Genomic DNA, 10,377 nt, shown 5'->3' on the forward strand with positions numbered 1-10,377 from the left:
AATGCCTTTGCCTCTTTTTCTCCCAAGCTCAATCTCAACTTCCCACACGTCTCGCTTCAACTATGAATCAACTATATAACTATTATTGAAAGATACTACCACTGTCCATAATTTGTCCTTTTAATTTTGTAAATTTACACTACAAAAAGGCTATTTTGGTAAATGCCTAAATGCCAAATTAATAACTCAACTTCTTCAATCTTAAGACTCACTTGGCATGATAACCTCACTTTAATTCTCTTTTCTAAACTATCATTCCAACATAGCGCTTTGGTTCCCCAACCCTCTAAGATTTGGTGGTTGTTCCCCACCTCCATGGTGGTTTTTATCCATCTTCATGGTTGTCCCCTCCTCTCCTCTATGGAGAGTATCACTCCCTCTCATCGGCTAACCCTTTTTATCGGCTTCCCCCTCTCACTACTCTGAATCACTGTCAAACCCATCTTCCTTCAGAAGCGGCCGCCACCGGAGCCACCACCAAAGTCACCATAGTTTACCTACGGTTTAAGATTTCTTCCTCTTTTCCATTTATATAATTCTTGTTTTGTGGTTTCTGTCTTGTGCTGTTGTCTTTTGGGATCTATGTGTGTGTTATGCTTTAGTTTAGCCTATATTCAGTGTGCCTTCAATGTGTTTGATGTTTTGCTCCAAAGAGATTTGGATGATGATAATAGATTTTGGAGTAAAAATCTAAGGGTGACTAACAACCAGTTTTTCTCTTCCTTCCAACAAAGGCTTCTTTTAGAGATGGTGGAGTTTTTCAAGTCAGAGAACTAGTATAATCGAACTGTGTGTGATAAAGCTAAAGAAATTATCCGTAACTGGATAGATTCAAAGATTGTGGTTTCTAAACTCTTTTATCTTTTATGGAAGATTGTTGTTTGGTTGCCAGGATTAAGAGATTGGTTTGTTATTACTCTAGTGGATTATAATCTCTCAAAGTTTATTTTTGTCCAACCCTTAGTAGAATTAGTTATTAGTGTTGTTGTTAGGTTGAGGATAGAAAATACTCTGAGTGAATGTCTGTCATTAAGCTTGTACTCCTTTTATTTTATTTTATCTATTGAATGAGGTTATTTACTATAAAAATAAAAATAAATCTCTCTCCTAAACTACAATTCTCTTTCTACTTATTTCATTCACATTTCTCTTTCCTACATTTTTTTAACTTTCACTTTTAATTTTCTCTCTCTATTTTCTCCTTCCTTTTTATTTTTTTAAAGCATAAATAAATAAATAAAATCTTTGTTAATAAAATGAAGAGAAGCATATAAAAATGTATTCAAAATTATTAAATAAAATTATTTTCAAATGTCAAATTTTCTATTTTTTTCATGGATCACTATCAGTAAAATACCTATTTTATTTTAATTAACAATTGTCTTTATTTAAAACACAAAATTCTTATTTTCAAATATCAAAATTTCTATTTTTCTCACGGGCCACTATCAACAAAATATCTATTTTATTTTAATTAACAATTATCTTTATTTTAGACACATAATACTTATTTTCAAAATGTAAAAAATTTTATTTTTCTCACGGACCACCGTAAGAAAATACCTATTTTATTTTAACTATTAATTGTGTTTATTTGAGACAAATAATACTTATTTTCAAATATCAAAATTTATATTTTCTCATGAATCACTATCAGCAAAATATCTATTTTATTTTACTTAATAATCATCTTTATTTGAGATACATAATTCTTATTTTCAAAAATGTCAAAATTTTTATTTTTTTCACGGGCCACTATCAACAAAATACTTATTTTATTTTAATTAACAATTATTTTTATCTGAGACACAAATTTCTATTTTTCTTACGAACCACTATTAGCAAAATATCTATTTTATTCTAATTAACACTTATCTTTATTTGAATTTTTATTTTTAAATGTCAAAATTGAATTTATATTATTAATTTTATAATTAAATAACTCATTTCAAATTAATACGTATATTTAAATAAAACCTATATCATACTAAATAAATCTATACGTGCGAAATCAGGGGTATCTTGTTAGTTTTAATAGAAAACTTATTTCTCTCGTTTGGGTTATTCTTATCCTATCCTCACTTATCTCCATAATTCTCACCTTACCTTTACTACCTTTATTTTCTATTCATTTTAATATTAAATCTAAATTCTACCAAAATATTCTTAATTAATTATTATTTCTAATTTTTCTAATAGTTATACTATTTCAATTATTCTTCTCATTATAAAATTAATTAAAATTCCAATTAATTCTACTACTCTCACCAACCCAATCACATGCCACATACCACACACATATTTACCAAAACATCAACTAAAAACATATAATTCACTTAATAATTAAATAAAATGCAACTAGATTCAATTGAATGAATTAATTGAATTCGGGTCCATTTATGATCACCAGTGGTTTTAACTTCTTTTTTTTTTTTTTTGACAAACGGTGGTTTTAACTTTTAATCTCTAAGATGGTGGAAATTAACATGGAGATATCTCAAGCTTCATCAAGAAGATTCAAGGTTATGGTTTGATGCTAAAGTCAAAGATAATGATGCCAAGAATTGAAGCTTCAGAATGTAAAGTTTATTAAAGATTGGCAATGTCTCAATATCCAAACCTTCTAGTTTGGGCATCAACAATCGATTATTTATACTGCCTAATAGGTTGCGTCATTAATTTGACTCATGTATAGCTTCCAAATTTACACCATGTATAAATAGAGAGCTTCACTATCATTTTAAATCATCCAGAAAATGTGATAACCCTCACTTTTCATTTCTCTAATAATCTCTCTAAATCTTTCATACTTTTCTCACATATTTTAATCATAGTGACCGGAGAGTGTTTTTGAGTCTAGTGAGGAATATTGTTCAGGTTGAAGGCATGATTTTAAATTTATCATGAGTAGAATTTTTCTCTTGAGTAAATAATTCTTCCTTAGGAAGTTATCATTTTGGTTGGTAGCTAAACCATTGAAAAAGTTTTTGTTTATATTTTGGGGATTAATGTAAGTGTTTGTTTGGTCTGTGAGCTCTACCATTAAAAAAACTCTCTTTTGGTTCATGGAAATCCTCTAGTGAAAATCTCTACAACAGTTCTTGAGCTCATCCCGATTAAAAGCTCAAGTGGTTCTAGATCTTCTTGATGTAAAATATCTCTTGATTTTGAGATCAGATTGGTGTAAAAACTAACTAGGTTTGTGAACAGCCCGGTAAAAATATCAGTTCGGTTCTTGGTCAGTGCATAAAAACATTGGTTCATATTAGAGGATAACTAACTGAATACTCCATTTTGGTTCAAGATTTGGTGTGAAGATTAACCGCTTCAAACTTGTTCATTATTTCATTTGGAGACTAATTGCTTCAAGATTTTTTGTTGTTTGGATTGAGACTAAGTGCTTCAACCCATGTTCGTTGTTTGTTTGGAAGTTATCTTGAAACTTATTTTCCTTGTATAAGGGGGTTCGTGGACATAACCTTCTAAAAGCTCTTGAGGCATAATGGATACTCTCAAGATGAATTCTTAGGAACATGATTAAGTTTTATTGATTGAACTTGTATTTCTCTAGTGTTATTCTTCTTCCCTTATCTCTTTTATTCTCACTTATTTTCTTTACTTAGAATTTTCGTAGCATATTATTCAAACATTTTAAAAAAATGTTTTTAAACTCTAATTTGAAAATGGATTTTGTTTAAAATCAACAATTTTTAAACTTCCACAATTCACCCCTCTCCCCCCCCCCTCACTCTTGTGTATGGAGTCACATGTCAAGTTTAGATTAAGAAAAGTGTATAAAAGTAAGAGAGTTAATATTGTTTTTACTATAGTATCCTTATCATGTATTGGGAATGGTGAAATTTTTATTATTTAGAGGTAAGGGTGGCAAACGGGCATGTCCGCCCCGTTTAGGCCTTTTCCACAAAAGTCCGCAAGAAAATGGGGCGGGACAGTCATTTTTTAGGGTGCGAGCCTAAAATCTTGACCCTTCACGCAAAAAAAGTAAGGGTGGACTGAGTTAAGCCCGCGGGCACTACACTTTTTAAGCCTAAAAATATAAAATTTATGTTAATGCACATGCCCGCAAAAGCCCACATAAAAAATGGGACGGGGCAAGACGATCACACTAGAGGATGAGGGCCCAAAACCTTGGTCTACCCCGCACAAAAGTGCGGGCAAAACGGGAATGCCCAACGGGCGGGGCCCATTTTGCCAGCCCTACTTAGAGGAAAGAATTGGAAAATTTTTATTGAAAATTAAAATTAAAATGAGCCATTCATTTTAAAACATGATTTTATTCTAAATGAGTCACTCATTGTGAGACAGATAGACTATTTTCAACCATATTTATTTATAAAATCCGTTAGTTAATAAGTCTCTCAACCCTTAATCAATTGTTACCTATTTTTAGGGTGATAAAAGAAATTTATAACATAAAATGCATTCAATCAATTTAACACAACACTAATTTTAATAACTTCACATTTTGCAATCTCAACCATCCATTTAAACATCTTAAATGAAAAGAAAAAAATAATAATCTTTCAATTTTGATGGGTGCTATGAAAAACGATATTCTTGATATTAATATATCCGATAACCTTGAAAACACCCATTGAATTTTCTAAAAATCCGGTTTATACACATGTGGTAAATTACATTTCCTATAAATATCATTTAAATTCAAATAGCTTCGTCAAAAAAAAAATTTATAATTTGTACTTTATTTTCTATAAAAAAAAAACTACCTGATTTATTAAATTAAACTAATTCATGTAAATCATTTATTTCAAAAATTGTATGTTTAAAATTATATGAAAGAGTCAAATTGACATATTTTAAAATATGGGAGGCTGATTGGAACTATGGAATGTCATGTAAATTCCTCAAACCCATTTTCCATAATTATGTTCCCTTACCTAACCCTTTCTTAAACTACTTTATTTTGTAAAGTGTTGAGTGTTTTGCAGGTTTCTTTCCTTATAGTCCACCATTATTAAATACTAATTAATTGATAAATAGGCTTTGGACTTTGTTTAATTAGCATTTATTATAACTAATTTCTACTTCTATTATCAATACAAAAAAGGTGTAATCTATCTAACTCTAAACATTACACAAAATTACAAATTCTACATTTAAAAAATCAATTTACAACACATAAAATTTGGACCCCTCATCTGTATACAAAATGTAGCTTCAACATCCCTCATCAATATGCTACATATATCACAATGACACTGAATTCTGCAATTTTCAGTTGAACATGGACATGATATGATTTCTTTTTCAACAAGTTACCAACAATTTCATCAGTTCACTAACCAAATTAATCCGGCTTTAGCTATAAGAAGGTTAAAGATCGTTGACCATTCAACTACTCGAGCTCTGATATCGTCGGTTTCAAGTCGAAATCCAAAACAATCAACATCGAAGGCTTTTCATTATGCTGACCAGCGCATTGATTACAGTTTCGGTATTTGCATACGACCCGTCAAGGTTAATTGCATGATACTCCAACCCTTTCCACCGCGCAATGTACGCAAAATGTGGACGCCTGAACTGGCTGCTAATGATCTCTAGAATCACAGTTTTAGGCAATGCAGATACTATGTGAGTAAGACCAGCACCGTGAGCACCAATGATCACCGATGCATCTTGAATAGCTCGTACCTGCTCTTTCATAGACATGTGCGCGAACAATCCGTTGACGAGGTTGATTTTACATCCTTTGTAATTAGACGCCCAACTCTTCAAAGATTCGAATACCTCTGCCTCGTTCGTTAGTCTTGATTCAACTTTACCACCGTGACGTGGATGAGCTAAATAATCTTCCCGACGAACAAAAAGGACATTATGTCCTCCAGAAACTGGTAGTTTATGGTTTAAGTTTAAAGGTAATTCAAATGCTGCTCTTATCATTTCTCCAAACTCAGAAAGACGTGCGGTTTTTAGATCATCAGGCTTTTGTCGCAGCTCTTGTGCTGAAGCTCCATCGCAAAATATTTCTTCCGTTAGCCCTTTAAATAGCGCAGTCTCGTATCCCAAAGGCGAGAGAATAGCATGGCGAAAACAAACTGATCCGCTGAAGTTTTTAGCGTATCTGACGCTCGAGAATAACGCTTTCCATGTCTCTTCAAGTTGAGCCTGAAATTTATTGCAAGTAACTAATAAATTAACAAAGAATTCAAATTCTGCAAAGGCAACATAAAACTAACCTAACAACCAAAAGCATAAATGATGCTGCATGCATTTCAATTAAGCAAATAAATTCATGAGAAAGTTGAAATCAGGTGAAACAGATTTAGAAAACTGATCATGCATACCGTACAGTGTCCATCGACAAAGATCAAATGAGGTCGATTAGGCAAGCCGGTAACTCTAGAAGAAACATATGCACTGTACCAGTCTGTAATAGTGTGAAAAAGATTTGCATATTCAAAGCGTGTCACCAGAAGTGTCGGTTCCTCAATCCACTGCAAATAGAAAACCTCATGTCAAAGGCACATATAAACAGAAGTTGTACAGAAAGCAATATTACTGTAAATTATATCTTGCAGTTAAACCATAGTTATTTTAACGAAAATGTTATCGAGTATTCAGAGCTCTTTAAGACACCTGAGGCTCTCTTCCTATTCAACCACCCATCTTGAATTTTATGGTTTATGTCTTCTTCTATTTCTCCATCGTTCTGTATTATGGATTCAAAATATTTAAACCGCGTAATCTATGGTCCAATATGATATCTAACGTTCACATCTAAGTTAAAAACACTATTCTTTTTCCTCAACTTACATTTCATTTACCCCAACTTATTTCTGCTCAGGCGTAAACTATACACTTTTGAGACTCGTCTCCATCCTCTCATTTAACTTCTCCCTAGAAACCTCCCTCAAAGATCTTTGTGATGGAAAATTCATTCTTTTCACCCTTCAAATGTTACCACTTGTGACTTCTTCTTTTTGCTCTCCTCTTAACTCTTACATTCATAGTCAATACTCTATGTCAAAAGTCAAACTCTCCAAATATAACTTTATTGCATGTCTGATCTATATCATAAAGATTCTACAAAGTTTTACATTGGTTGTCGACTGACTAACGCAAACTCAAGGACGGAGCCAGAAGTTTTTGTTAGTGGGGGCAATATATATTTAAATTATGTTTAACTTTAAAAATAAAAATTATTTAGGTTGATTTTAATGATAAGATTGAATAAAATTTAATAAATTAAAAATTATGTTAATAAACAATAAATAAATATTATATGAATTATTTAAATACAAATTATTTTAAAAGCTGGAAAAAGTAGTTATATGACAATAATTAGGAGTAAAATATTTCATATTAAATTCTTGATGATATGTTAAAAAAAACTATGAACAATTGCTCTAGATAGTTTCAAAGAAATTTTAATACCAAAATATATATAAATATGAAAAATATTTCTTGATTGCTCTAAATTTTATAAAAAGATTGGTAATCTCTTTTTAATTTTATCTTAATATAATAAAGAAGATATTTAGCATGGGCAAGTGGTAACTGAAACTTACACTTTTACACTTTTGCCAGAATACATAAAATGTCTAACTTTGATTAAATAAATGGTATTTGTACATGTAAGTAATAATATTCATATAAAAAGATATAAAAGCAAGTGGGGGCATCAGCCCACATAGAACTGAACCTAGCTCCGTCCCTGCGCAAACTTCTCCTTTTATCTAGGATTGGGACCGCCTATGCATAGCAAAGCTAACATAAGCAGAATTGGGAGAAATCAAAACCCATAAGAGAAAATTTTAGACTGTGTTGCAGATAGGTGATAAGCTAACTTATAGTAGACGACCTTATAGCTAATAGCTTATAAGTTAGTTGATGGCTGATAGCGAATAAGTTAATTGATTGAGTTTGTAATAGGGTTTAGGGTTTATTAGTAAAATTAATGCTTGAACTAACTAACAAAATTTAGAATGATAAAATATATATATATATATATATATATATATATATATATATATATATATATATATATATATATATATATATATATATATATATATATATATATATATATTTTTAACTAATATTGAATTTTTTAAAATTAAGATAACATGATAAAATTGTCAAAAAAATAATAATAAACTATAAGCTACTTGAATTAGTTTACCGAAAAAGTTATAAGTCACTAAAAATAAACTATAAACTCATGAAAAAATAAAGGTTACCAAACAAAACTTTTTAAAGCATATGAGCTTATAAACTATAAGTACAAAATAAGACATTACTAAAAAGAGCCTAAAGTTTTGTTTGACAAAAAGTAGCATTTAACATATAATATTAGCTAACTGATGGTTGATAATATATAAGCTAACTGATGGTTGATAATATATAAGCTAACTGACTGAATTTGTAGTTTTTATAAAATTAGCATTTTAATATTTTAATTAATCTGTAAATTTAGAATGCCATAAAAATATATATTTAATTAATGTTTTATTTCTTTCAATTAAGATAAGTGAGATATAATTGAGATGATAAATGATCAACTTTAAACTATAAACTACTTGCATTAATTTAACAAAGTAGTAGTAACCACTAGAAACTCACACACATAACCGTTAGTATCAGGCTTCGAATCTGGGGATAACGTCTAACCTAACAATATCTGTTTATCTGACCGTTAGTATCAGGCTTCAAACCCTGGAGACAACGTCTAACCTAACAATATCGGCTTATGACCTAACAATATCTGTTTATCTGACCGTTAGTATCAGGCTTCAAACCCTGGAGACAACGTCTAACCTAACAATATCGGCTTATGTGAGTTAAACTAGAATTTTTGTTTTGGGATTAAATTATTGAAGATGGAGCATTTAATGTAACAGTGAATATTCTAATGAAACTCAAAATCCTATTCAAAAACTATAAACACCAAACAACCAAAATCAAACCGAAATTAACAAACAATTATGCATCAAATCTTCTTAAACCTCACCTGATCACAAGCAAATTCTTTCCTTCCAACAACCCGAATCTTGCTAATCAAATCCCTCATAGTATGTCTCACAATCTCCCCTTCCGGAACATACCGATCCAGAAACTCCCCATCAACAATCAATTTCCCTTCACCTCCAAACCCTTCACCCCCATCAACCTCAAACGCGCCGTCTCGAAACACCGGTAACTCCGCCTCTTCGCTTCTCCCAATTACATCAACCAAACTCTCCCCACCCTTCGCCATTTCAATCTTCTCCACCACCATCCTCACCCTCCCGCCTTCACAAACCGAACTCCTCAAACTCTCACTGTACCAACACCTAAACCACCCACCTCCACCATCCCCGGAAAAAACCTCAAGACGGCGCGTAAACCCATTTCCGAAAAAGCCTTCACAGGAGCGTGGAGGAACAAAAATCGAAGCTTTTGACCATGGTAAGTAAGAGGGTAGAATTGGCCATGGTTTAGAGAGATGGGTTTTTTGTTGTATCTCTATGAAGGGTCGTTTGAAAGGTGGCTTTTTTGGGAAAGGATTTGAAGAGTTGTGGTGGATGAAGTAGAGACAGAGATAGAAGGAGTTGAAGACGATGAGGAACAGTAGGATCCGAATCAGAACCCTTTTGTTCATCGCTTCTCTCTCTTCTTTCTCTCTCTGTGTGTGTAACTATGTGTGATGTGATGAGAGTGTTGACAGAGTCAGTCGTTAGGTGTGAAGTGGAAAAGAAGCAAATGTTTATAATTATAGTCTTTATTACATTTTGGAGTATAATAAATGTGCTTACATTAGATTTAAGTAAACAAATCAATATTTATTTTGGATTTAATGTAATATCATGTGTCAAAGGAATATCATATTAGAATTTGTGAGAAAACTTTATTTTCATCATATTTTTTAAATTTCAGACTATTTTTATTGCATTGTATTCAAGTCTCATTTTTTAATAAATGTTTCATTTTTTTTAGTTTGTGATGAATGCATTATTTTAATAAGTTGTTTATGATACATTAGAATGTAGCTAAAAGTATAATAGATTAATTTGTGATTAATTCATTTATAATTTTTCAAATTAAGAGATTATGACATGTTATGTTTTGACTGTTTGTGTTTCTGTTTCTTTGGTTTCGTCCAGAGATTTTTCGTCCAGAGATTGAAATCTAAACTGAGTTCGGATAACAAAATCTAGATTTACCTATTATGATTCAATTGTTTGATTTTTTCTATTATGTCCTATAGAATTTCCTTCTTTTAATATTGGTGGAAATAGAAAAATACATTGTATGTTTCTCATTAAAAGGAGCATTTAAATCTTAGGGAGTAGAAATATTATTTATTTCTCCTTGTAAACATAATATATAATTAATTATATAGTGTGTATGAATATC

General features: G+C 31.1%; 1 protein-coding gene across 1 annotated transcript; it reads right to left on the minus strand.

Moving 5' to 3' along the window:
- Positions 1-5,092: 5,092 nt before the first annotated feature.
- On the minus strand, positions 5,093-9,717 carry LOC131662333 (beta-1,2-xylosyltransferase-like). Its single transcript, XM_058932097.1, has 3 exons — positions 8,993-9,717; positions 6,327-6,476; positions 5,093-6,147 (listed from the first exon to the last, which is right to left on the minus strand). The coding sequence occupies exons 1-3, from the start codon at positions 9,620-9,622 to the stop codon at positions 5,425-5,427; spliced, it is 1,503 nt and encodes a 500-aa protein (XP_058788080.1). The 5' UTR covers positions 9,623-9,717; the 3' UTR covers positions 5,093-5,424.
- Between the last annotated feature and the right edge of the window lie 660 nt (positions 9,718-10,377).

The sequence above is a fragment of the Vicia villosa genome, linkage group LG3, assembly GCF_029867415.1.
Source record: "Vicia villosa cultivar HV-30 ecotype Madison, WI linkage group LG3, Vvil1.0, whole genome shotgun sequence".
Lineage (NCBI taxonomy): Eukaryota > Viridiplantae > Streptophyta > Magnoliopsida > Fabales > Fabaceae > Vicia > Vicia villosa.

Bases quoted from the DNA above. Each gene is read 5' to 3' on its own strand.
- LOC131662333 (XM_058932097.1), bottom strand. From the start codon at position 9,622: ATGAACAAAAGGGTTCTGATTCGGATCCTACTGTTCCTCATCGTCTTC. The intron at 6,477-8,992 runs GTGAGGTTTAAG...TTCTATTTGCAG, and splicing joins AAGAATTTGCTTGTGATCAG to TGGATTGAGGAACCGACACT. The intron at 6,148-6,326 runs GTATGCATGATC...AATAAATTTCAG, and splicing joins TTGTCGATGGACACTGTACG to GCTCAACTTGAAGAGACATG.